Raw genomic sequence first — 26,822 nt, forward strand, 5'->3', positions numbered from 1 at the left:
CTGCTCAACACATTTGTCTATCCCGAATTGACTACTGTAATGCTCTACTCGCTGGGGTATCTAAATCCACATTGACCCAAGTGCAGTATGTGCAAAATTCGGCGGCCAGACTCCCGACCAGGTCTAGTGCAAGTGATCACATTACTCCTATCCTGGAGTCCCTGCACTGGCTTCCGGTCAAGTTTTGTGTCAACTTCAAAATCCTCCTGCTCACCTATAAGACTCTGCATGGCTTGGCGCCTCAGTACCTGTCTGAGCTATCATCGCCCTACTCCCCACCTCGCAATCTTTGCTCTTCTAATTCTGCCCTCCTTTCTGTCCCCCCAAGCCCATCTACACTCTAGGGGTGACAGGACCTTCTCCTGTTGTGCCCCCCAAGCTCTGGATATCAGAGAGTCACCTTCTCCAAACTCCTTCAAATGCAGACTCAAAACATTGTCCTTTAGAAGAGCCTTTACTGAACTGGTTCTGTTCTTTACCTCTCAGCTCCTACTGTATTTAGCATCTGCTGTCTCTTCTGCATGTTCTCATAGTGTTCATCTTGTGTATTTTTAATTGTTTATTTTTAATTGTTGTTGTCATTCTGAGAAGCCACCTTTAAAGGTGCTATATAAAATAAAGTTTATTATTATGAGTTGTATTAAATTCTTCAACTTTTCTTGAATAAAATACTTCGAAACGCTGGGGCCATGTCTTGTCATGCACACTATAAAAATTAGTTGTTTTTTTTACAGCTCAGTGGTAACTTTTTGAACCCTTGTCCTGCCTGCTATTTTAGTGAGCTGCCAGCAGGTGGCATAACAGACAACTGCGATGAGTGTCGGTCATATGAAAGGCAGACTCTGCCTTCTTGTGAAAAAATAGCAGTTTTAGATAAGCCACCACTTTTTCCAACAACTTGAAATCAATACAGGCTTGCTGGAGGGGTTACTGGAGTCTATCCCAGCAAGCAACACCCTGCCCTGAATGGGATGCCAGTCTGTCTCGGTACCTGGAGGGGAGACCTCCTGGGAAAAACTAAGGTTGCTGCTGGGAGAGGTGTTAGTGGGGCCAGCAGGGGGCGCTCACCCTGCGGTCCATGTGGGTCCTCATGCCCCACGGGGACTCTAGACTGTAAACAGGCACAGTCCTTCGGATGAGACGTAAAACCGAGGTCCTGACTCTCTGTGGTCATTAAAAATCCCAGGGCGTTTCTCGAAAAGAGTAGGGGTGTAACCCCGGCGTCCTGGCCAAATTTCCCATTGGCCCTCACCAATCATGGCCTCCTAATAACCCCCCTCTCTGAACTGGCTTCATCCCTCTGCTCTCCTCCCCACTGAGAGCTGCTGTGTGGGGAGTGTACTGGTGCACTATGGCTGCCGTCGCATCATCCAGGTGGGGGCTGCGCACTGGTGGCGGTAGTGGGATTCCCCATGACCTGTAAAGTGCTTTGAGTGGAGTGTCCAGAAAAGCTCTATATAAGTGTAAGCAATTATTATTATTATTATTATTATGAAATGCATTTGCTACGTCCTGCTGGGGTTAAAATATGTCATACAGAAATACAAGCTTGGAAATGTGTAACTAAATGACATTCAAGCAAAACAGATGGGCACAACGTTCCTGTATGGTTATTTATTCATTTAAAGCCCCATTTTGGATAGTTTCAATGCCTCGAGAAAAGTATATGTCCTTTCCTGGAATACAAAATGACAGAACGATGCCTGCAACAGGTGGCCATCTTGGCTCAGGGCCACACCGCACGGCCTGCGTTTTGAGCCCAAATGGTGTCTGTCTCACTTCACAAAACCCCTTTTTACCTCATGACAAGAAGGCGTTAGTAGGTGTGGGGTCTTTTTTGTGTGGGTGTGAATTTCTGTCTTGATACTCTGTGATATCGAGATGAGCTCCTTAAGGCATCCTAGAGATCACATCATGGTATAAATCCACAGTGAGCCCCTATAGGGGTCCTATAGATCACAGCTAGGGTATCCATCCAAGGTGAGCCCCTATAGGGATCCTATAGATCACAGCTGGGGTATCCATCCAAGGTGAGCCCCTATAGGGATCCTATAGATCACAGCCAGGGTATCAATCAATACTGTGGTACTTTCAATCTGTAGGCACAGACAAGTCTATAGGCCCTTGAAATGTCTTCATCTCCAGTAGGAAGCCCTGTCCTGTTCTCCTTCAAAAGAGAAAAGAAGATCGAAAACAAAGAGAGAACGTAACGCAACAGAATGTTTTTGTAATGCAATACAGTAAAGTGAACTCTTACGTATAGTATCCACACTGTGCACTGTGGTGTAGATCGATACGGTGTAGCAGATTGCAATGATGTTTTCCCCCAAAACCCTTCTGTAAAACAGTAGTGCAATTTGCTACAGTGTGTTAATTTACACAGTGTAACAGAGCACACTGCCACACAGTACAATACTGCTTGAGAGAGTACAGTGAAGTATAATAAGCAGTAGCCCCCTGCAATACATATAATATACAGGTTGGAAATCCCTTATCCGAAATTCCAAACTCTGAAAAACTCCGAAATCCGCAACTTTCCAGCTCAAAGGGATTGTCATCGATGACGTACCCTCTCCCTCAAGTTTCTCGGACCCGATGTAGTTGTAATGTCTGGGGCTGCATTTATCTTCAAGTTTGTAAGCAGCGCTCATCATGTTTCGGTTTGGTTTTCTTGTACAGTTAGTACAAAACGTTATTTTTACGCGAGATCTGAATCTCCCCTCCATGTATGAGTGTAACGTGACTAGTGTCATTACTGTTACCTGTACTTGTACTTGTATATTACTTTAAAAATAAAATGCTTTACATGACTTTTTTCAGTTTTCATTTTATTTACCTGTAATCATATTCGATGCTTTGTTTTTGTATGATAAAAAATAAAAGACAAATGGCGTACGTGTACTGTAACCTTTTAATCAAAACATGACATCGTAGGTGGAGACCGATATCTTACCTTTCTGATGGTGTTATGTTTAAAACATTATTAAAAATGTATACAAAACTACATTCAGGGTATATGTATAAGCTATATTATGAAATGGAAATGGATATCGTCTTTCGACTTGGGCCCCATCCCCAAGCTGTCCCATTTCATAGATGCAAATATAAAAATATTCCGAAATCCAAAACAATCCGAAATCCGCAACACGTCCGGTCCCAGGAATTTCGGATAAGGGATTCTCAACCTGTAGTATAGTATAGAATATAGATAGAAGGAAGTAGTGCACTCTAAAGAAGGCATGTAAGCTACTATAGCCCAGAATATAGAGCCTAGTTAGATACTGGTCAGAGTAGAGAGAAGCAGGTGTGAAAATGAAAGGTATGACATACGAGCAAGACACAAGACAGTTTGCCATCAAGAACAGGTCGATTGGCTCATCTCCCTCATTTGGTAGCATGTAGCTAATTGATCTGCAGCTCTCATTCACAGCTGGTTCTTGAAATAGGTTACTAGTGGGGTCCTAGTACAGATCCCTGTGGTACTCCCCTCATTTCAGTCCAGCATAACAAGGTGCAGATGAGTCTGTACGGCACATTGTAATAAGCTGTAGTATAGTGACATTTAACGCAGAAGGGCATTCCCCAAGAAAGCAGACCCCTGACAGAAATAAGGAAGAGCAGGGGTCCTAGTAGAGATCCCTGTGGAACTCCCCTCATTACAGTCTCACATAACAAGGTGCAGATGAGTGTCATTCTGTACAGCACATTGTAATAAGCTGTAGTATAGTGACATTTAACGCAGAAGGGCATTCCCCAAGAAAGCAGACCCCTGACAGAAATAAGGAAGAGCAGGGGTCCTAGTAGAGATCCCTGTGGAACTCCCCTCATTACAGTCTCACATAACAAGGTGCAGATGAGTGTCATTCTGTACAGCACATTGTAATAAGCTGTAGTATAGTGACATTTAACGCAGAAGGGCATTCCCCAAGAAAGCAGACCCCTGACAGAAATAAGGCAGAGCAGGGGTCCTAGTAGAGATCCCTGTGGTACTCCCCTCATTACAGTCTAGCATAACACTGTTGAGTGTCATTCTGTACGGCAGATTAAAATACACTGCTGGATAGTAACATTTAATGCAGAAGGGCATCAGAATGCAGATCCCTGACAGAAATAAGGAAGAGCAGGATTTTGTCTAATTTCTTACCCGTGCCTTTTTCTGGTTGCTCTGACAGCTGCAACTGTGGCCAAGAGGTACACCAGAGCTACCAGCCCCACTCCGGAGTACATCAGACCTGTCTCACTGCCCTCTGAGAGAGAGAGAGAGAGAGAGAGAGAGAGAGAAAGAGAGACTGCTCTAGTGACAGTGCGACGCCGAGACCGAATCGTAATGTTACTGTGTGTCATCCATGAGCTGGGGAAGCTTGCAGAAAATGGGACCGTAGATGTTGGCAGAACAAGACTTCCAGCGCAGGCTGATTGTACAATAACACAACGAAATGCATATATAATAAGAACTGAATTTAATAATTGCTTACACTTCTATAGCGCTTTTCTGGACTCTCCCCTCAGAGCTTTTTACAGGTCATGGGGAATCCCACTACCACCACCAGTGTGCAGCCCCACCTGGATGATGCGACGGCAGCAATAGTGCGCCAGAACGCTCCCCACACAGCAGCTCTCAGTGGGGAGGAGAGCAGAGGGATGAAGCCAGTTCAGAGAGGGGGGTTATTAGGAGGCCATGATTGGTAAGGGCCCATTGGGAAATGTGGCCAGGACGCCGGGGTTACACCCCTACTCTTTTCGAGAAACGCCCTGGGATTTTTAATGACCACAGAGAGTCAGGACCTCGGTTTTACGTCTCATCCGAAGGACGGCGCCTTTTTACAGTCCAGTGTCCCCCGTCACTCTACTGGGGCATTAGGACCCACACAGGTTGCAGGGTGAGCGCCCCCTGCTGGCCCCACTCACACCTCTCCCAGCAGCAACCTTAGTTTTTTCTAGGAGTCTCCCCTCCAGGTACTGACCAGGCTCACACCTGCTGAGCTCCAGTGGGGGGGGGGGGCTGCCAGTTGTGGGTTGCAGGGCGATATGGCTGCTGCCCATATGTATGTACAGCATTAGCTAATGCAGTTTGAAAAATGGGTAACCTCTGTCCGCTGGGAAATGAATGATATCCTCCTACTTTTGATTGCTGAAGACAATGTGAAGCGACAGGGCTCGGCTGAAACAAAACACAAAGAACCGTGGGCAGCCAATTCCGGAAACGTGCCACGTTCTGGCCTTAGAAACGAAGAAATTTCGGCCCATCTAAGACAACTGGCGAATTAATCCCCACATCTGATCCAGCCATTTTGCAAAGGGAAGCGAGGATATCGGATTCGCCAACGTCGCTGGACAGCCCGTTTCCCACAATTCCCGGAAGGACGCTAAGCTGGCTTGAAGCGTGGGGTGGATTTCACAGCTCGTCGGTCCAGATCCGCTCGTTCAGGCCTTATGGCGGGACACCTCTACCAGACAGCCGCCATCAAACTCAAATACCGGACCCCCACGCCGATACCTCACCTTGCAGGGCGAGGGTGACGTCCCAGGAGCTCCCGTCGTTGACCACACACTGGTACAGCCCCTGGTCCTCCGCGCTGAGGTTCCCCAGGAGGAGAGACAAGTTCCCCGGGGAGCTGGGGTGGGAGACCGTCGCCCGGCCGGCGTAGGCGGGGCTGACCCTCACACCGGCGCCGTCGTAGCGCAGGATCTCCGTCCGCGCCTGGCGGCGGTGGAGCGTCCAGGCGAAGCTCGAGATCTCGGGGTGGGCGTTGGTGCAAGAGCAGCCCAGGAGGACCGAGTCCCCCCGCCGTCCTGTGATCTCCGCGGGAGCAGAGGCCGAAATGGCACAGCCTGAAGAAGAGCAGGCACACTCGCTTTCCTAAGAGGTCCCCGTCCGAAGCCTTTGACTTTTCCTTGTTCTATTGGTTTTTCCCATGACCGCGGTTTTGTTGTCCGTTTTCTAACCACTTGATCTGGTTACGGGGCTGCGGGGGAGTTGGAGCCTAGCCTGACAAGTGACGGGTAGGAGGCGGGATACACCCCGGGTGGGACGCCAGTTTATCACAGGGCAGACACACGCAGACACAGACACAGGACACTCACTGGGCACTCACACAGGGGACACACAGGCCACTGACAGGAATCTCACAGGATACACACAGAGTACACTTGCACAGGACACACACACAGGACATTCACAGACACACATACAGGACACACACACACAGGACACTGACAGGAATCTCACAGGATACACCCAGAGGACATTTGCACAGGACACTCACACACAGGACACTGACAGGAATCTCAGGATACACACAGAGGACACTTGCACAGGACATACACACAGGACACTCACACACAGGACACTGACAGGAATCTCACAGGATACACAGAGAGGACACACACACACACGAATCTCACAGGACACACACAGAGGACACTTGCACAGGATACACACAGAGGACACTTGCACAGGATACACACAGAGGACACTTACACAGGATACACACAGAGGACATTCACAGACTCACGCACAGGACACACACAGACACAGGACACACACAGACACAGGACACTGACAGGAATCTCACAGGATACACACAGAGGACACTTGCACAGGATACTCACACAGGACACTCACACACAGGACACTCACAGAGGACACTCACACACAGGACACTCACAGAGGACACTCACAGAGGACACTCACTGGGAGTGTGGAACAAGCTACTCAGCCACAAGTTGAAGGAAGCAGCTGGAAAAGATCCACTGCTCATGACAGGAGGCACTTCTATACCCAAAGGGTGGCAGGGGTGTGGAACAAGACACTCGGCCATGTGGTTGAAGCGGATAATGTGGCTACATAAAAATAGATCAATTAACTAAAAAAAAAGTGGCAAAAACAGGTTAGTATAATTAAACGGCCTCCTCTCGTGTGTAACCCCTGTTATGGTCTGAATCGAGCAGTACGTTACCTAGCACCCGGAGTTTCACAAGCGCCTCGTTGTTCCAGGGGTCACGACAACGGTACAGCCCCTGATCCCGCACGGTGAGGTTCCGGATGAGGAGGGAGAGGTTTCCGGGGCTGGCGGAATAAAACACCGCCACCCTCTCTTCGTAGGAGGAGTTGACGCGCAGGCCCGCCCCATCGCGGCGCAGGAGGGGCCGCCCCCAGACGTCCCACGCGAAGCTGTCGGTCGCGGGCTGTGCGTCCGTGCAGGCGCAGGGTAGCAGGGCGGCGCCGCCGGAGTGCGCGACGATCTTCCGACTGCGAACTGTCACGGTGCAGCCTGCAGACAGGAGACAGGCTTCCAGTGACAAAGAGACACCGAAGTGTGCTGTGGAATAATAACTGTCGTCATAATATTAATAAGAACAATACTAGCACTTTCCTGGACACTGCACTCAAAGCATTTTGGGTACAAGGCAGGATACACCCTGGATGGGACGCCAGTCCATCACAGGGCTGACACTCATAGCCCACACACAGTCTGGTGTCCTGTGTGGGTCCCATCCAGGGGTGTACCCTGCCTTGTGCCTGTTGCTTGCCAGAATAATAATAATAATAATAATAATAATAATTGCTTACTCTTATATAGCACTTTTCTGGACACTCCACTCAAAGTGCTTTACAGGTCACGGGGAATCCCACTACCGCCACCAATGTGCAGCCCCACCTGGATGATGTGACGGCAGCAATAGTGCGCCAGAACGCTCCCCACACAGCAGCTCTCAGTGGGGAGGAGAGCAGAGTAATGAAGTCAATCCAGAGATGGGGATTATTAGGAGGCCATGATTGGTAAGGGCCAATGGGAAATGTGGCCAGGACGCCGGGGTTACACCCCTACTCTTTTCGAGAAACGCCCTGGGATTTTCAATGACCACAGAGAGTCAGGACCTCGGTTTTACGTCTCATCCGAAGGACGGCACCTGTTTACAGTATAGTGTCCCCGTCACTATACTGGGGCATCAGGACCCACATGGACCGCAGGGTGAGCTGGCCCCGCTAACACCTCTTCCAGCAGCAACCTTAGTTTTTGCCAGGAGTCTCCCCTCCAGGTACTGACCAGGCTCACACCTGCTGAGCTCCAGTGGGGGCTGCCAGTTGTAAGTTGCAGAGTGATATGGCTGCTGGCAAGAATAGGCTCCCCCCGTGACCCTAAATTGGAGAAAATGGTCAGAAAGAGAGAGAACGGTTTAGCGCGTCACCTTTCACAGTGAGCTTGACAGTCACGGAGCTCGGCGAGCTTCCACAGACACACTTGTACGTCCCGCTGTCTTTGGCGGTGAGGTTGGAGATGAGGAGCGAGAGGTTCCCCGGATTCAAAATCGTCACCCTGTCCTCGTACGAGGGCCGGACGTGCAGGCCTGTCCCGTCATTCCTCACTATCGCCGTGGAGGCGCCGGAAGTGGTGGACAGGCTCCAGGTGCAGCTGTCCGTCTCCGGGAGCGTTTGGGGACAGGGCAGGAGAGCCGATTCTCCCGGGCGCACAGAGATCTTATCCTGTCGATGACGGATTAGGCTACATCCTGCAGGAGGAGACACGGTCAAAAGCCGGGCTTAGAAAGCCAGGATTGGTGATTGTAAAACAGTTGAAGGCAACGTTATGGGACATCCTGAGGCTAAAACTGCTTCACCTAGGTTTTGGTGTTCAATGAACAATTGTTCAGGAGGAGGTCAAGTTCTGATCTCACACTTCACCCCTGCGGCTGGCTCCCTGGCTCATTCCTCGAAAGCGAGGAGAGCTGCGACAACGACTGATCTCTGGGCCGCACTGTCATTTCCTCAGCCTGGCGAGTTCGAAGTACAGAGGATGCTCTCAGGATTGCGATCCACGCGAACGTCTGAAACGATACTGTGTGATAGAACACTTCTGCGCACCCTGCTTCATCAAGTGTCCGCAAGTGCGGCGTGAGCAAACGGCTTTAGGATCTCAGTTTTGTTCCAACAATTTGCTCAGCTGAAAATGAGTGCCGAAAAATCTAAAATAATGGTAATGGAGAGAAGAGGAGATACTAGGACCAATGTTGAGGAGACAAATGGAGGAAAACCGAAACAAGTTGATGGCTTTAAATACTGTACCTTGGATCGAAACTGGTAAAGGGAGGAGAAACACTGGAGGCAGGAAGACAAAGAGTGAAAGCTGGATGGAACAAGTGGAGAGAAATAACTGGAATAATTGGTGACAGGAAAATTCCTAGACAGTTAAAGTGCAAAACGTACAAGACCGTGATTAGACCCGTACTACTGTGTGGAGCTGAATGCTCGGCAGTTGGGAAAGAGGGAAGAGAACTTGAGGAGAAGAACTGAAATGAGGATGTTGAGGCGGATTCTGCAGATTTCAATGAAGGATACGATCAGAAATGAAGAAATCCATAGGTGATGTAGGGTGGTGGAATTTGAGGTGGAAGGTAACAGAGGAAGAGGCAGGCCTAGAAAGAGATGGATAGACTGTGTGAGAAAAGATATGGAGGGATGTGAAGTGAGTGAGAAAGATGTGCTCGACAGAGACCAGTGGAGACGAGCAACCAAAGCAGTCTGGGACTAAGGCTGTGAAAAAGAAGAAGAAGAATTTTCGAAGCTTGCTGCCGACCAGTGAAAATTTCTCGGCACATTAAATCCACTTTTACGTTATTATATTATTATTACGGCTGTGTTACTATTATTACGACCGCATTCCTCGTGCTGGTGCTTCCCTTACACACTTTCTATCCCCAGGACCCTTCTTAACAACTACTCCATCCTGCAGGGGGGCGATCCCTCCATCGGTACCCTTTTTTCCCGAGCGCCCCATCATCTCATACCGCCGGCCACCCAATCGACGTAAACTTCTGGTTCACAGCTCCCTTGACCGCCCTCGGCGATCATCCCCACCAGGCACCTTCGCCCGCGAGAAAACTGGCCGCATCACCTGCGGATACAGATCTAACGACACGCTCCTTCGGGGGCCCCCCTCAGGTCGATTCCGGACCACCTCCAGCAACTGCATCTCCTGCGAAAAATGCCCAGCTATCTACGGTGGGGAAACCAGCAGGAGACTCTGAGACCCCCTCAGAGAACACGTTCGGGGCCGTGGAGATGAGAGATCGCTCCAAGCCCACAGTTTCTCATTTCACCTCCGACTGACCTCTCGGTCTCTGTGCTCAAGGAAGGGTTTCTCAGCTTCAACAGAAGGACAACAGAAACTAAACTCATCCTGAAACTAGGCTCACACCATCCCCCTCCTCCCAACGACCGACTTGTGTTCGTGTCATCTCTATTCTCATGCAGGTTTTGACTTCACACCTCTCTTCACCCCTCTCCACTTTGCACTTCCTGAGTGGCCTCTCTGCCTCCTCCCCTCTCGCAGCTTTTGGTCTATTTAATCTGTGCTGTCCGCCCTGTCTTTCTCACACCCGAAGAACTCTTTTCAGCCTGGAATAAACCTATTACTTGTTCCTTTGCAGACTACGCATGCTGACGCAGCTCCCCACCTGAATTATTATTATTACACCTACTGCCAGCAGCCATATCAGTCTGCAACTCCCAGCTGGCAGCCAACCCCCACTGAAGCTCAGCAGGTGTGAGCCTGGTCAGTACCTGGAGGGGAGACCTCCTGGGAAAAACTAAGGTTGCTGCTGGAAGAGGTGTTAGTGGGGCCAGCAGGGGGCGCTCACCCTGCGGTCTGCGTGGGTCCTAATGCCCCAGTATAGTGACGGGGACACTGGACTGTAAACAGGCGCTGTTCATCGGATGAGACATAAAACCGAGGTCCTGACTCTCTGGGGTCATTAAAGATCCCAGGGTGTCTCTCGAAAAGAGTAGGGGTGTAACCCCGGCGTCCTGGCCAAATTTCCCATTGGCCCTTACCAATCATGGCCTCCTAATAACCCCCCTCTCTGAACTGGCTTCATCACTCTGCTCTCCTCCCCACTGAGAGCTGCTGTGTGGGGAGCGTTCTGGCGCACTATGGCTGCCGTCGCATCATCCAGGTGGGGCTGCACACTGCTGGCGGTAATAATAATAATAATAAACTTTATTTTATATAGCGCCTTTAAAGGTGGCTTCTCAAAGCGCTTTACAGGATGACAATAACAATAAATAAGAAGACTACAACAATAAATAAGAAAAATTTCACAAGACAGGACACAATTATAATTACAGCAATACAACAATAACAATAGAGGAGACCGTGGAAGATGGTATTAAGAAGAGCAGAGGGGTGAAGAATGGAACCAGTTAAGTAAAGGCTTTTCTGAAAAGGAGGGTTTTGAGTCTGGATTTGAAGGAGTTTAGAGAAGGTGACTCTCTAATATCCTTGGGCAAGGAGTTCCAGAGCTTGGGGGCATAGCAGGAGAAGGCCCTGTCGCCCATACAATGTAGACGGGCTTGGGGGACAGTAAGGAGGGCAGAATTTGAAGAGCGGAGGTTGCGAGGTGGGGAGTAGGGCGATAAGAGTTCAGACAGGTATTGAGGTGCCAAGCCATGTAAAGCCTTGTAGGTGAGCATGAGGATTTTAAAGTCTACGCGGAATTTGACCGGAAGCCAGTGCAAGGACTCCAGGATAGGAGTAATGTGAACACTTGCACTAGATCTGGTCAGGATTCTGGCTGCTGAATTTTGGACATACTGCAGCTTGTTCAGAGTAGATTTAGATACCCCAGGGAGCAGAGCATTGCAGTAGTCAATTCGAGAGAATACAAATATGTTGATCAGCTTTTCAGCCACAGTTAATGATAGCATAGGGCGTAGTCTTGCGATATTTCTAAGGTGAAAAAAAGATGTTTTGACAGTATGCTGTACATGTGGGTCGAATGTTAAGCCAGAATCGAATATAACCCCAAGGTTTTTCAATTTTGATTGGAGCTCAAGTTGATAGTAGTGGGATTCCCCATCACTTGTAAAGCGCCTTGAGTGGAGTGTCCAGAAAAGCGCTCTATAAGTGTAAGCAATTATTATTATTACTTTAACAAGATTAAACGAATGAGACTTTATGCTATTCATTTGTTTTCCCAAATAATTAAAACCTGCCTGTCCAGTCAATTGGCCTTTTAGAAGTTTTCACAGTGGTCATACAAACCTTGGATAAAATATTGTATAAACAAGCAATACTGAGATGAGAACAGAAGATGCTATTTACACTTTACATACTCCAGACAATGAGGAGAAGCAATAAGAGATTAATGGAATGTCCTGCACTGACTCTCCATAGTTTTGAATAGAGAAGATGAGGGGGATCTTAAATTCTTAATTCCAGTGCTGAATCAACAGTGAAACACCAAACGGAGCACATAAGTAGAAAGTATATGGAAGTACATGTAAACCTCGAAAACGGGAAGCACATATGTACACAAAGGGTAGCGGGAGTGTGGAACAAGCTGCCCAGCCACGTGGTTGAAGCTGGCTATACCCTGGCCTCTCTTGAGACACAGCCAGATGAGATTGTCCAGTCAGGACAGGGGGGGGGGGGGCTCGTCTTTACACAAAGGGTGGTAGGAGAATGGAACATGCTGCCCAGCCATATGATTGAGTAGAAGGGATCATTAGATCAATTAGCTTCTAGCAACCAAATAATGGCTGAATGGCTCTCGTTTGTAATTCTTTTTCCGAACGAAACCAGGTCGTGACACAGATCGTAATGGGATAGCAGACGCAGTATCGGTCTCAGAACTGATCTTCCGTCCAGCCATTTGCAAAATGGCTTCATCCAAAAATATGGGTCGTGGGGGAGCCCAGCAAGCAACGGGCAGGTGGCAGGATACAGCCTGGGTAGGACACCAGTCCATCGCACACTATATTTCCATCCCCCCCCCAAAAAAAGAACAAGTAACAGATGTACTCACCTTCACTGATGCCGCCGACACTGAGAAACAGCAGCAACACTGGTGCTAACCTTTCTGACTCCATTGAAAGATAGGTTATTTTCTGAGGTGGTCCTGTAGCTCTGTTTTTGCCCAGGATCTCAGCAGATGTCTTTTCCCCTCTTTGCTTTTCTTCAACAGCAATCTCTCTTCCTCAGTTGTTTTCAGATCCTCAGTCACAGGGCAGCCTGGTGAAAACCCCCCCAAAAGAGATATTTTGTCTTCCTTCTCTGTCACGGCATGCAGGCGTTACAATTCAGTCACGTCTCTGAGGGGGTGGGGGGGGGCGTCTGTGGCTGTGGTCACAGGTTCCTGTCACCCAGAAAGCAAGAAGAGCTCTTTTCCTGCATCTCGCAGCGTGACAAACGTCTCTGTGCAGCAGCGCTGGCGATCTCTGTGGTCTGACCTGCTTCCGGTCCAGGAGCTCAGACGACTGTTCTGAATCTCTTGCTCCTTCCGTACTTGATTCTAGAGCTGGGTCGAATTATACCCGACCCCCCCACTAACATTCCTGCAATAAAAAGCCGGACATCATCTTAATGGGCGACTTCAATTCATGACCACAGTCGGGGGAGGGGGTGGGGGGAAATGCCAGGATTTAAAATCCTCCTGCTCACCTATAAGGCTCTGCATGGCTGGGCGCCTCAGTACCTGTCTGAGCTATCATCGCCCTACTCCCCACCTCGCAACCTCCGCTCTTCTGATTCTGCTCTCCTTACTGTCCCCCCCAAAGCCCGTCTACACTCTAGGGGTGACAGGGCCTTCTCCTGTTGTGCCCCCCCAAGCTCTGGAACTCTCTGCCCAAGGATATCAGAGAGTCACCTTCTCTAAACTCCTGCCAATCCAGACTCCAAACCCTCGTCTTCAGAAGAGCCTTTACTGAACTGGTTCTGTTCTTCACCCCTCTGCTTCTCTTAGTACCACCATCCACGCTCTCCTCTGTGTATTGTCATTGTGTTTTATCTTGTGTAGTCTCCTTATTTATTATTGTCATCCTGTAAAGCGCTTTGAGAAGCCACCTTTAAAGGCGCTATATAAAATAGTTTATTATTATTAATAATCTGGCAGACGGAAGATTTGTTTTTTCAGGAAGGTGCCTACCGTCGTCGAAATGACTAAGAAAGCTAAAAAATAAAAATCTCCAACTCTTTGCCACCTGGATAACCTTAAAATGGCCATTGGATTGTCACGATTTGAATCCCTCCTCTTAAGGGCGCTTGCTAGCAGGTGATCCGGCTGCTGGTAAATGACCGAGGTCTGCAAACACTGCGACGAACGTCCGAGCTGGGCGTGTTCCCCCAGCACGTCTGGGGGGGAGGTTTCAGTTTGACGGGATGTTGCAGATGTCACGGTCAAGCCCGGCTCTTTTTTGGGGGGGGGGGGGTTTGAATGTGGCGTGGCGACATCACGCTCCGAAGCCCTTTCTCCGTTTCGCTTTCTCCCCCCGACCGACGTTGGGGTTAGGCCTCGGAGTTTCGTTTGGCAGGGTGTGCTGGATTCGCAGGCCTGTAAAAAAAACAACAGCTTAAAACAACACCGCCTCTCTAGAATCTGTGTTTTCAGGCGCGGGTGGGCAAAGGGCGAGATTTTCTTCTTACAAGCTTACCGTTAAAAGTCTGTGGTTTGGGGTTCCTTCCTGTTTCCTTTGGGCTCGATCAGGTCACATGTGTCGGTGGTCTCCGGCTGTGACGTCTGCTGTCCGTCGTGCTCTGAGGCTGCAATTCCTGCCGAGCCAGACGGCCTCTCTTTCCTCCTGACCACAATCGATTCACCTCGCAAGGGCTACGAGGCAGTCGGGTGGAACGAGAAATAGCTCATCCGGGCTGGCGATTTCCAGGCGAATCTTATTTTCGAGCCGCAGACAGCACTGGGCCGTCGTTCCGCGCTCTTTGGAAATCACAACTGCGAAAGCGATGCCCCCATTCCTGTTTAAATCACAGGACAGCACGCCCATTTGCTTTTTTTGTTCCTGTATGCGGATGGAAATGCTGTTTTTCTGTGTCTCTGAGGCAATGAATGCCTGGCCCTTAGTCGTTACTTCTTTTTATTTCTGTGCATTGGCCAAGACTGAGTATTATTTTCTCCAGTCATTGTTTACACGTCTGTATTGTTTACATTCAAACTGTCTACATGTTTACTTGCACATTGTCTATTGTTTGTTTGTACATTGTCTTGATGCACTGTTTGCACTTTGTCTTGTTTTTTACACTTGTTTTACAATCGAGAGACTTTCTGTGAGTAAGAAATCCATTGTACCAGTACCGGTTACATATGGCAATAAAGTTCAAGTTCAAGTTATTATATATTCATAATTAGATTCGTATATATAAAGTGTTACTAGATATTGAAAAGAACTTCCATCGACCTTGGTGCCAAACTTGTGATCCTGTGGCAGTTTACACAGCGCGGGCCCCGATTGAAATGAAAGTTTTCAAATTTACATATTAGAGAGCGAGAGGCGTCGCCGAGCTCCTGCATCAGCCACTGGGAGACGAATGGGGATTAAATGTGGAGACAGCCTGGATTAAACCTATTACTTGTTCCTTTGCAGACGACGCATGCTGACGCAGCTACCCACCTGAATTATTATTACACCTACTGCCAGCAGCCATATCACTCTGCAACTCACAGCTGGCAGCCCCCACTGGAGCGCAGCAGGTGTGAGCCTGGTCAGTACTTGGAGGGGAGACTCCTGGGAAAAACTAAGGCTGCTGCTGGAAGAGGTGTTAGTGGGGCCAGGAGGGGGCGCTCACCCTGCAGTGACGGGGACAACCCCGGCGTCCTGGCCAAATTTCCCATTGGCCCTTACCAATCATGGCCTCCTAATAACCCCCCTCTCTGAACTCGCTTCATCCCTCTGCTCTCCTCCCCACTGAGAGCTGCTGTGTGGGGAGCGTTCTGGCACACTATGGCTGCCGTCGCATCATCCAGGTGGTGGGGCTGCACATTGGTGGCGGGAGTGGGATCCCCCATGACCTGTGAAGCGCTTTGAGTGGAGTGTCCAGAAAAGCGCTACGCAAGGGTGGTACCTCTAGTGGTAGCCCCCTGTATTGACCTGCCTCTGACCCTGACCCTGCCACATCGCACAAATTCACCAAGTCCAGAAGATATCCAGCTCTTGAACACGAACAACTACAGGTGGATTCAAGACCGCTGAACATGTCAGGAAAAACGCCGGATGAAGACACCGTGTTTTTTCAGTTTATTTTATTTGCAGACAGCGCGACGGCAGCCTCCGCACCCGAAGAAACACTGCAAGCACAATAACAAAAACAAAAACAGCCCCGTTCTCCTGCGGCCCGATTTAGGCAAACAGAAACACAGCCCAGCGGAGAAGCTCCAATTTTCCTCTGCATTTTTCCTCGGGGGGGGGGGATCGGTCTTTGCCTTCGGCTCCGAGTCGTCATCACCTGTAAAAAAAAAACAGAGGAAAGAACGTTCGGGCGATCGAAAGAGTACCACCGGAAAACCCGGAATAATTTAACCACGGCTGGTCATCCTGGTCTCTGCTCTACGGTCACCTGAGTGAAAAGAACGGTCCCGGTTCTGGGTTTTTACCTCATCGCTGCGATTTCCTGTTCGCGCAGGCGGCCGCCGCCATCATCCCCATCAGCCCGCAGGCCATGAGCGCGGCGTACGCGCGGTAGAAGTCGGAGGCGATGCCGAAGGCCCGGCCCCGCCCTGCCGAGAACAAAGGGCCCCTCTTCAATCCGACGTCGCTATGACCGGAAAACGGGGCTCTCTCCCATCGACCGGGCGCAGTGGAGGCCCGATCCGACCTTTGGGATCCCCAACCACCCCCACACGAACTGTTCTCCCCCCCTGCGTCGTGGCACGGACCACCAGACTCAAGATCAGCTTCTATCCCCCTGCAGTGCCCATCCTCAACAGCTCACTGCCGGGCCTTCAGACAGATCTGCACTACGCACTTTATACATAGTCTACCACTGGGTTTGTTCCCCTCTATTGGTCTCACTACTACATATTTATTTCTTGTTCCTGTTGTCCTGGTGTGGTGTTGCTTGCGTGCGTCTCCCGAGAGATCAGCGCGATGCACACAGGGCAAGACATGACTCTAGTACACTTCTAGCCAGTAGCCAGATCACCCTGCAACTCACAACTGGCAGCCCCCACTGAAGCTCAGCAGGTGTGAGCCTGGTCAGTACCTGGAGGGGAGACTCCTGGGAAAAACTAAGGTTGCTGCTGGGAGAGGTGTTAGTGGGGCCAGCAGGGGGCGCTCTCGCCCTGCGGTCAGTGTGGGTCCTAATGCCCCAGTAAAGTGACGGGGACACTGGACTGTAAACAGGCGCTGTTCATCGGATGAGACATAAAACCGAGGTCCTGACTCTCTGGGGTCATTAAAGATCCCAGGGTGTCTCTCAAAAAGAGTAGGGGTGTAACCCCGGCGTCCTGGCCAAATTTCCCATTGGCCCTTACCAATCATGGCCTCCTAATAACCCCCCTCTCTGAACTGGCTTCATCCCTCTGCTCTCCTCCCCACTGAGAGCTGCTGTGTGGGGAGCGTTCTGGCGCACTACGGCTGCTGTCGCATCATCCAGGTGGGGGCTGCACACTGGTGGCGGTAGTGGGATTCCCCATTGCCTGTACAGCGCTTTGAGTGGAGTGTCCAGAAAAGCGCTATATAAGTGTAAGCATTTTATTTTTTTTAACCCTTCACGAACTGACAAGGCTCACACCTGCTTAGCTTCAGTGGGTTGCCACCGAGTGATATGGCTGCTGGTTACAAAACAAATGATACTCTACGCCATGCAGTGCGTATATTGCAACGACCTATACAGTGGAGGTTGTGTGTTTTGGGGGAGGCTGGTCTTTGAAGGAACTACCGTAATACTGAACTGCCAGTAGAGGTCGCCAAAGGCCTATGACTCCTGTAAAAGCCCTGCTGAGTGTTTACTATTGGTTAAAGCACTAGAATGGGTAGAATCAGTTATACATTAGTGGTGTAGGGTTCTTGTAGTGATTCGAAAATTCAGCGCGTTTACCTGTAGTGAAACAGAATTTCCTTAAATAACACGAGAGATGTAATATCGGAAGATCTAACACCCACTGTGGACACACAGGAGATCGGCTTGGACCGATCTCTCGATTCTCTCACTTTGTCATTGAAGTTTAATATAATCTCTACGTACGTTCCAACATGGGAGACTAAATTCCACAAACTCGGGGTGTGTGTGTGTGTGGGAGGGGGGGGTTAGGTTCAGACAAGATGGCGGATCACGTCTGAACTACGGAGGGGTGGAGCGGTGGCACTGTGGCTAATGATCTGTCGACTTTAAGGATAAGCAAGGATAAGCAAGACTCCAAAGACGACGCTGACAGTCGTCTTTATACAGTGAAGCAAAAACCGGATAATATGCACTCCCATATGAATCCCTGCTATATATGATCGATCTAGAAAGCTGACCAGTATCTATATGTTGGGCTGAGTGTGGGTTTTAAGGATCTGCGGGAGGTGTCCCCAATTGAAAACCAATACATTTACAGTGCCTTGCGAAAGTATTCGGCCCCCTTGAACTTTTCAACCTTTTGCCACATTTCAGGCTTCGAACATAAAGATATAAATTTTTTATTTTATGTGAAGAATCACCAACAAGTGGGACACAATTGTGAAGTGGAACGAAATCTATTGGATTTTTGAAACTTTTTTAACTAATAAAAAAATGAAAAGTTGGGCGTGCAAAATTATTCGGCCCCCTTGCGTTAATACTTTGTAGAGCCACCTTTTGCTGCGATTACAGCTGCAAGTCGCTTGGGGTATGTCTCTATCAGTTTTGCACATCGAGAGACTGAAATTCTTGCCCATTCTTCCTCGCAAAACAGCTCGAGCTCAGTGAGGTTGGATGGAGAGCGTTTGTGAACAGCAGTTTTCAGCTCTTTCCACAGATTCTCGATTGGATTCAGGTCTGGACTTTGACTTGGCCATTCAAACACCTGGATACGTTTATTTGTGAACCATTCGTTTGTAGATTTTGCTGTATGTTTGGGATCATTGTCTTGTTGGAAGATAAATCTCAGTTTCAGGTCTTTTGCAGACTCCAACAGGTTTTCATCCAGAATGGTCCTGTATTTGGCTGCATCCATCTTCCCCTCAATTTTAACCATCTTCCCTGTCCCTGCTGAAGAAAAGCAGGCCCAAACCATGATGCTGCCACCACCATGTTTGACAGTGGGGATGGTGTGTTGAGGGTGATGAGCTGTGTTGCTTTTACGCCAAACATATCGTTTTGCATTGTGGCCAAAAAGTTCGATTTTGGTTTCATCTGACCAGAGCACCTTCTTCCACATGTTTGGGGTGTCTCCCAGGTGGCTTGTGGCAAACTTTAGACGAGACTTTTTATGGATATCTTTGAGAAATGGCTTTCTTCTTGCCACTCTTCCATAAAGGCCAGATTTGTGCAGTGTAAGACTGATTGTTGTCCTATGGACAGACTCTCCCACCTCAGCTGTAGTTCTCTGCAGTTCATCCAGAGTGATCATGGGCCTCTTGGCTGCATCTCTGATCAGTCTTCTCCTTGTCTGAGCTGAAAGTTTAGAGGGACGGCCAGGTCTTGGTAGATTTGCAGTGGTCTGATACTCCTTCCATTTCAAGATGATCGCTTGCACAGTGCTCCTTGGGATGTTTGAAGCTTGGGAAATCTTTTTGTATCCAAATCCGGCTTAAAACTTCTCCACAACAGTATTACGGACCTGCCTGGTGTGTTCCTTGGTCTTCATGATGCTCTCTGCGCTTTCAACAGAACCTTGAGACTATCACAGAGCAGGTGCATTTATACAGAGACTTGATTACACACAGGTGGATTCTATTTATCACCATCAGTCATTTAGGACAACATTGGATCATTCAGAGATCCTCGCTGAACTTCTGGAGTGAGTTTGCTGCACTGAAAGTAAAGGGGCCGAATAATTTTGCACGCCCCACTTTTCATTTTTTTATTAGTTAAAAAAGTTTCAAAAATACAATAGATTTTGTTCCACTTCACAATTGTGTCCCACTTGTTGGTGATTCTTCACATAAAATAAAAAATTTATATCTTTATGTTTGAAGCCTGAAATGTGGCAAAAGGTTGAAAAGTTCAAGGGGGCCGAATACTTTCGCAAGGCACTGTATATGTACGGGTCCAAAACAATTCTTCGTTTTCAGAATTTGGACAATTTCAGACATGTATCGCTGGAATTCGGCGCCACGGTCCCCTTTGGAGTGGTACATTAAAACCGTTACCACATCGCTAATAAATGCGGCAGGCGAGAGTCTCACCAGCGCACACCAGTCCCGCCTCTTCTCCCAGGGTGCAGTTCGTCATGTTCGTGGGCGACGGCGGGCAGAAGAAAATCCGAGATTCGTTGCCTTGGCACCGGAGCGCCCCTGACCACACCGGGCCGCCCCCTCTCCCGAAATAAGACGCCCGCCCCACTTTTTCGGGGGTCCCGCAGTGCAGCTCCCGGCAGACGACCTCGGCGCTCGGCCGGTCGAAGTCCGAGCGGCACACGGAGCCCCAGGTCGTCCCGCGAAGCACCTCCAGCCTCCCCGAGCAGCGATCCCAGCCGCCCGCCAGCCTGGCCGCACGGTGCCCTGGGATTGCAGCACAGGAGAAACCCGCCCGGGAGGTTAATGTTCCCGATCAGTTTACATCAGTAATGTTCCATATCACCCTGCAACTCACAGCTGGCGCCCCCCCCCCCACTGGAGCTCAGCAGGTGTGAGCCTGGTCAGTACCTGGAGGGGAGACTCCTGGGAAAAACTAAGGTTGCTGCTGGGAGAGGTGTTAGTGGGGCCAGCAGGGGGCGCTCTCACCCTGCGGTCCATGTGGGTCCTAATGCCCCAGTATAGTGACGGGGGACACTGGACTGTAAACAGGCGCTGTCCTTCGGATGAGACATCAAACCGAGGTCCTGACTCTCTGTGGTCATTAAAAATCCCAGGGTGTTCCTCGAAAAGAGTAGGGGTGTAACCCCGGCGTCCTGGCCAAATTTCCTATTGGCCCTTACCAATCACGTCCTCCTAATAACCCCCCCTCTCTGAACTGGCTTCATCACTCTGCTCTCCTCCCCACTGAGAGCTGGTGTGTGGGGAGTGTTCTGGCGCACTATGGCTGCCGTCGCATCATCCAGGTGGGGGCTGCACATTGGTGGCGGGATCGGGATTCCCCCTGACCTGTGGCAGGGTGAGCAGCCGCTGCATATTGGAAAGGGGGGAACTTTACGTTACCACGCAGAAAGTCGATTCTCTCCACACCAAGCCCTCTCCCAAGCCTCTACGGTCTAGACTTTCCAAAACCACGCCAAATGTTTAAGAGGTACATCATTTCAGGCAGAAATTGCCTCTGGGGGAGGGGGGCCTTTGAGTAGCTTAGCACCATAACCGTTGCAAATGTGGGCGTCCTACCTGAACAAACCACTCCAGCGCTCGTGCTTGGAGAACCGTTGGGCTCGGGGGCTATTCTTTGTAGCCCACAGAGCCTCAGAAACGGCTCCGATCCACTGCAGGACACGTTTGCCAGGAAAACCGGCCCAGGCTGATCGCCGAGCGTGGCTCCCGGAGGCCCGGCCTCCACTGCCGAACCGCAGCCCAGCTGGGAGCAGACGACTGCGGCCACCCGCAGATCCCAACTCCTAGCGGAAACTCGAACCCACTGCCCTTTGTAATGCACCTCCACTGTCCCGCCACAGGGACTGAGGCCACCCACCAGCCTCGCGTCTCGGCCTGGAGAGAGAGAGAGAGAGAGAGAGAGAAAGAATCAACAGAAAGGCTACAAACGAGAGGAGTCCATTCAGGCCGTCTTGCTAATTGGACAACTAGATATAAATGGATGTCGTGACGGACTGGTGTCCCTCCCAGGGGGTATCCTGCTTTGTACCCACTGCATGCTGGGATAGAGAGTACAGCCCTGTTGGGAAACCTCTGGGGGGGGCATGATCTGCTGCTTACCGCCACCTACCCACAGGGAGAACATCCAGACTCCACACAGACAGCATCTCGGGTCCAGAGTTGAACCTACAGCCCCGGCACTGAGAGAGACAGCCCTGCACTGAAATAGTCACTCATATTTTCCCCGAATTGTAAATTCAAATGACTACTCGGAATTCTGATTCTCCAATAGCGCATGGATTTGATTTGCTGACTAAAGGAGACTCAAGTCGGACCCACCCTCCCCCAATGAAAATGGCTGCAGATAACATTTCCAAAGCACAGACCAAGAGTTTGGCGGTATCAGCGGGTCACCAGTTTGACGCGGTTATCACACGCTAAGGATTTGCAACCCAGTCCTAAGCGCAAAGATCATTTGTTCCAGTACCTGAAAGGAGGAGACCAAACGCAAAAAGTGGAATTATTCTAAACTCTTAAAACACCTACGTGCCGAGATAAAATGGTGACAACCCGCCCTCCCTCCTGCCTCGTTTGAATCTTTCCGTCTCAAAAACCCAAATTGCTCGAGTAGAGGGCGCTGCAACAGACACATAAGTTCCGGCTCCCAAAACGAATCTGTTGAATCAGATGCGTTTTATCGCACGCGAGGCACAATAAAGCCGAAGCACTGTTCGAAATACCGCTACAAAACTTGCAGTTTATGTAGCTCGTTACCATGGTAACGGGGGGAGGTCACGGTGTCCGGGCCCGTTCACAGACTTTGGTCACTCTTGATGGTCAGTGTTAGGTTTCCTAGCGGGCATCTGGAACCCTTATCAGTTATCCCCCCCTTTCCTGATTCTAAGCCGGTCACTTAGAAGTCCAGTCCTCGTGCAGAAAGGACTCAGTTAACCCCCTTGTTCACATCTTATATCTTTCTTCAAGGGCCGAAAAAAAAACAAACACATTTCGACGTCACTACCGCAAGGCCCACGGAGCTTTCAACTCTGTCCCCACTGCTCTCTCATGTCCACCCCTTTCGAGGCAGCCCACATCAATCAACAACCGAACTATCAAACAAACGAGAAACTCTTACCTCCAAAATGATAGTCCATTTCGCACCACTCATCTGAAAGTCAATAAACGTAGAACATTCAGTATTTTCTGCTCTTTTTAGCTCTGTTCCGATACTCTGGGAGGACTCTGCATATACACACAAAGGAGGCAAAGTACACTGATGACTGACAGAGTGCACTTTGTGTTTTTCAAACTAACCTACACCTTTCTCTTAAGGGTATCTGTGGTCATGCCTTGAAATCAGACACGGATCACGCAGACTGTAAACCCCCACTTCTCCTTCTTAGGGAATAGCCAGTTAATTGAATTCACTTTTGTCACTACTGATCTTTACGCCAAGGTCTACGTATGATGGCTGGAGATCTGACAGCTGTATAATGTACTACCCTGGATCACAGATAGAGAGCATTTACCGCAGTATTAAAGAGCGTGACCTTACAATACGACTGAACTCGGAAAGAAAGCGTCGCAACTTCCTGGATCCTCAAAGAATCTGTAGCGCACCCCCCCCCCCCCCGAAACATCTTCCGAATGTCACGGCGAAAAAGCCCCAGTTTCCAAAGCTTCCAAACGCCACATTGCTGAAATTGAGATTTGCTCACTGTGCTCTGTAATGACGGTAATCGGGATGAGCGTACGAGCGATTGTGTCCACCGTGCATCCCAACACACGGCGTGATGCGCGTGTTCGAGCCCCCAGTATGTTGCTCAGACCAGGTCAACGTAAAAAAGACGCTGTAAAACATGCTCGGAAATAAAAAGTCAAGAAGCGAAAACTTTCAAAACTAGCAAAAAGCCGCCTTCAGATTGAAGCCGAGATAACCGAACCCTTCCTGGCAGAGGAAGACTCTGAAGAAACCAGTCTGATAAACTACTCCGTTGGTGATTAAATTCGCGATGGTGGTCAAGATCTTAAAGGCTTTCTGCCGAACCTTCAAGCCACGAGGGGAAAAAACACAAGTGGTCACAGTCAGTGATCTGACCACAGATACAGCTGACCAATGTGGTACCCTGCACTTAATATGCAATGTTTAGAAAATGTTACAAAAGCATGACATGAAACCTCTCTGACCTATTTCATCTCGGGGCTTCTTCACTTTGGAGATCGCTGAAAGAGCAAAACATACAGAACGATGCGGTGGTCAGGAAACAAAAACAGCTATAAACACAGCTATGCCAGCAGCCATGTCACCCTGCAACTCACAGCTGGCAGCCCCACTGAAGCTCAGCAGGTGTGAGCCTGGTCAGTACCTGGATGTCACGAAGTTGGTCACAGTCAATGATCTGACCACAGACACAGCTGACCAATGTGGTACCCTGCACTTCATATGCAATGTTTAGAAAATGTTAAACTAACTTTTGGGATGAAGACGCCCCCATCCAACTCATGTCGTGATTTTAAGAGATCCATTGCTCTGTGTTGTTTTTTTTTCCCTATCTTTCAATATCAAACTGTTTTTCTTTAAATTACTTATTGTAGCTGAGAAATATATATTTTTTCCCTCCAGAAAATAATTATCTTGCACCCCGTTAGATTAATTGTATCAGACTTTGGCCATACTGGCAGTTTGAAAGAAACATTAGCTTTAATGTTGCTTGAAGTCTTTAAGCTTCATAATTTACACGTGAACACTTATTGTATCTCACCATTTAGTTATTAGAAGACGAATAAGATAGTGGTGTCATCATAGTCTGCAGCTACCTTAATAAACAAATATCTGACTCTGTATTTATCCTACACTAACTCTTTTCAGTTTCTCTCAAGGATTCTTTAGACTAGTTCCACCCTTCAATAATACCACACTGGAATCTCTTCTTGAAGGTGGAGACCAGTGTCAGATTTGAAAACAAAAAACGGAATTAGCCATTCTTTACTTATACTTAGGAACCAAAAACGATGGAATAAACTAGGACCCCATCCACCCCTGAGCTAACATTTTGAGAACGTTTCAACAGGAGCTCTCCTCTTTTTAAGTTTTGTTGTTTTAAGTTCACCTTGGTTTCATTTGAAAATCGCTCAAGGTACTATCGCACTTTTCAAATACCTGAAAAGAAATGTCAGAGCTGACAAGTATTAAGCGCTGCTCTGCCTGCAGCGTGTCCTAATGTCCACCCCACTCATTATAGCTGAGTTTTATGAACATGTAAAACATAAGGCATGATGACATGAAACCTCTCTTACCTATTTCATCTTGGGGCTTCGTCACTTTGGTGATCACTGAAAGAGCAAAACATACATAATGTTGCTGTGTGGTGAGGAAAAAAAAAAGCTATAAACACAGCTATGCCAGCAGCTATGTCACCCTTAAACTCACAGCTGGCAGCCCCACTGAAGCTCAGCAGGTGTGAGCCTGGTCAGTACCTGGATGTCACAAAAGTGGTCACAGTCAATGATCTGACCACAGACACAGCTGACCAATGTGGTACGCTGTACTTAATATGCAATGTTTAGAAAATGTTAAACTAACTTTTGGGATGAAGACGCCCCAATCCAACTCATGTCGTGATTTTAACAGATCCATTGCTCTGTGTTTCTTTTTTTTCCCTATCTTTCAATATCAAACGGTTTTTCTCAAAATTACTTATTGTAGCTGAGAAATATATATTTTTTCCCTCCAGAAAATAATTACCTCGCACCCCTTTAGATTAATTGTATCAGACTTTGGCCATGCTGCCAGTTTTAAAGAAAAATTAGCTTTAATGTTGCTTGAAGTCTTTAAGCTTCATAATTTACACGTGAACACTTATTGTATCTTACCATGTAGTTATTAGAAGACGCGTAAGATAGTGGTGTCCTCATAGTCTGCAGCTACCTTAATAAACAAATATCTGACTCTGTATTTATCCTACACTAACTCTTTTCAGTTTCTCTCAAGGATTCTTTAGACTAGTTCCACCCTTCAATATTACCACACTGGAATCTTTTCTTGAAGATGGAGACCAGTGTCAGATTTGAAAACAAAAAATGGAATTAGCCATTCTTAACTTATACTTAGGAACCAAAAACGATGGAATAAACTAGGACCCCTTCCACCCCTGAGCTAACATTTTGAAAACTTTTCAACAGCAGCTCTCCTCTTTTTCATTTTTTTTGTTTTAGGTTCACCTTGGTTTCATTTGAAAATCGCTCAAGGTACTATCGCACTTTTCAAATACCTGAAAAGAAATGTCAGAGCTGACAAGTATTAAGCGCTGCTCTGCCTGCAGCGTGTCCTAATGTCCACCCCACTCATTATAGCTGAGTTTTATGAACATGTAAAACATAAGGCATGATGACATGAAACCTCTCTTACCTATTTCATCTTGGGGCTTCGTCACTTTGGTGATCACTGAAAGAGCAAAACATACATAATGTTGCTGTGTGGTGAGGAAAAAAAACAGCTATAAACACAGCTATGCCAGCAGCCATGTCACCCTGCAACTCACAGCTGGCAGCCCCACTGAAGCTCAGCAGGTGTGAGCCTGGTCAGTACCTGGATGTCACAAAAGTGGTCACAGTCAATGATCTGACCACAGACACAGCTGACCAATGTGGTACGCTGTACTTCATATGCAATGTTTAGAAAATGTTAAACTAACTTTTGGGATGAAGACGCCCCAATCCAACTCATGTCGTCATTTTAACAGATCCATTGCTCTGTGTTTGTTTTTTTTCCCTATCTTTCAATATCAAACTGTTTTTCTCAAAATTACTTATTGTAGCTGAGAAATATATATTTTTTCCCTCCAGAAAATAATTACCTCGCACCCCTTTAAATTAATTGTATCAGACTTTGGCCATGCTGCCAGTTTTAAAGAAAAATTAGCTTTAATGTTGCTTGAAGTCTTTAAGCTTCATAATTTACACGTGAACACTTATTGTATCTTACCATGTAGTTATTAGAAGACACGTAAGATAGTGGTGTCATCATAATCTGCAGCTACCTTAATAAACAAATATCTGACTATGTATTAATCTTACAATAACTCTTTTCAGTTTCTCTTAAGGATTCTTTAGACTAATTCGACCCTTCAATATTCCCACACTGGAATCTCTTCTTGAAGATGGAGACCAG

At 48.3% G+C, this 26,822-nt stretch overlaps 2 protein-coding genes and 1 long non-coding RNA gene across 3 annotated transcripts in view; 1 reads left to right on the top strand and 2 right to left on the bottom strand.

Annotated features, from left to right (window-relative positions):
- Positions 1 to 2,810, top strand: part of LOC148662607 (uncharacterized) — a 148,093-nt gene extending 145,283 nt beyond the window's left edge. Inside the window, exon 2 of the long non-coding RNA XR_015936874.1 lies at positions 1,435 to 2,810. This is a non-coding gene — a long non-coding RNA (uncharacterized LOC148662607). The remainder of the gene's footprint in view (positions 1 to 1,434) is intronic.
- LOC148662616 (polymeric immunoglobulin receptor-like) lies at positions 1,543 to 13,817 on the bottom strand. The gene is made up of 6 exons (XM_088632271.1): positions 12,808 to 13,817; positions 8,194 to 8,514; positions 6,960 to 7,274; positions 5,503 to 5,832; positions 4,145 to 4,247; positions 1,543 to 2,167 (listed from the first exon to the last, which is right to left on the bottom strand). The coding sequence occupies exons 1-6, from the start codon at positions 12,869 to 12,871 to the stop codon at positions 2,092 to 2,094; spliced, it is 1,209 nt and encodes a 402-aa protein (XP_088488397.1). The 5' UTR covers positions 12,872 to 13,817; the 3' UTR covers positions 1,543 to 2,091.
- A 2,281-nt stretch (positions 13,818 to 16,098) lies between these two features.
- Positions 16,099 to 26,090, bottom strand: LOC148662617 (soluble scavenger receptor cysteine-rich domain-containing protein SSC5D-like). The gene is made up of 7 exons (XM_088632307.1): positions 26,061 to 26,090; positions 24,950 to 24,985; positions 22,788 to 22,820; positions 21,230 to 21,547; positions 20,102 to 20,416; positions 16,384 to 16,506; positions 16,099 to 16,235 (listed from the first exon to the last, which is right to left on the bottom strand). The coding sequence occupies exons 3-6, from the start codon at positions 22,804 to 22,806 to the stop codon at positions 16,385 to 16,387; spliced, it is 774 nt and encodes a 257-aa protein (XP_088488433.1). The 5' UTR covers positions 22,807 to 22,820; positions 24,950 to 24,985; positions 26,061 to 26,090; the 3' UTR covers positions 16,099 to 16,235; position 16,384.
- Between the last annotated feature and the right edge of the window lie 732 nt (positions 26,091 to 26,822).

The sequence above is a fragment of the Lepisosteus platostomus genome, chromosome 5, assembly GCF_059453375.1.
Source record: "Lepisosteus platostomus isolate fLepPlt1 chromosome 5, fLepPlt1.hap1, whole genome shotgun sequence".
Lineage (NCBI taxonomy): Eukaryota > Metazoa > Chordata > Actinopteri > Semionotiformes > Lepisosteidae > Lepisosteus > Lepisosteus platostomus.

Excerpts from the sequence above, each read along its gene's own strand:
- LOC148662616 (XM_088632271.1), bottom strand. The coding sequence starts at position 12,871 with ATGGAGTCAGAAAGGTTAGCACCAGTGTTGCTGCTGTTTCTCAGTGTC. Across the intron at positions 5,833-6,959 it reads TGTGAAACTCCGGGTGCTAG|GCTGTGCCATTTCGGCCTCT; the intron begins GTAACGTACTGC and ends GCTCTTCTTCAG. Across the intron at positions 4,248-5,502 it reads CGTCACCCTCGCCCTGCAAG|AGGGCAGTGAGACAGGTCTG; the intron begins GTGAGGTATCGG and ends TCTCTCTCTCAG.
- LOC148662617 (XM_088632307.1), bottom strand. Across the intron at positions 20,417-21,229 it reads CGCTGGAGTGGTTTGTTCAG|GGCACCGTGCGGCCAGGCTG; the intron begins GTAGGACGCCCA and ends CTGCAATCCCAG. Across the intron at positions 16,507-20,101 it reads GGCGGGACTGGTGTGCGCTG|GGCGGGGCCGGGCCTTCGGC; the intron begins GTGAGACTCTCG and ends TGTTCTCGGCAG.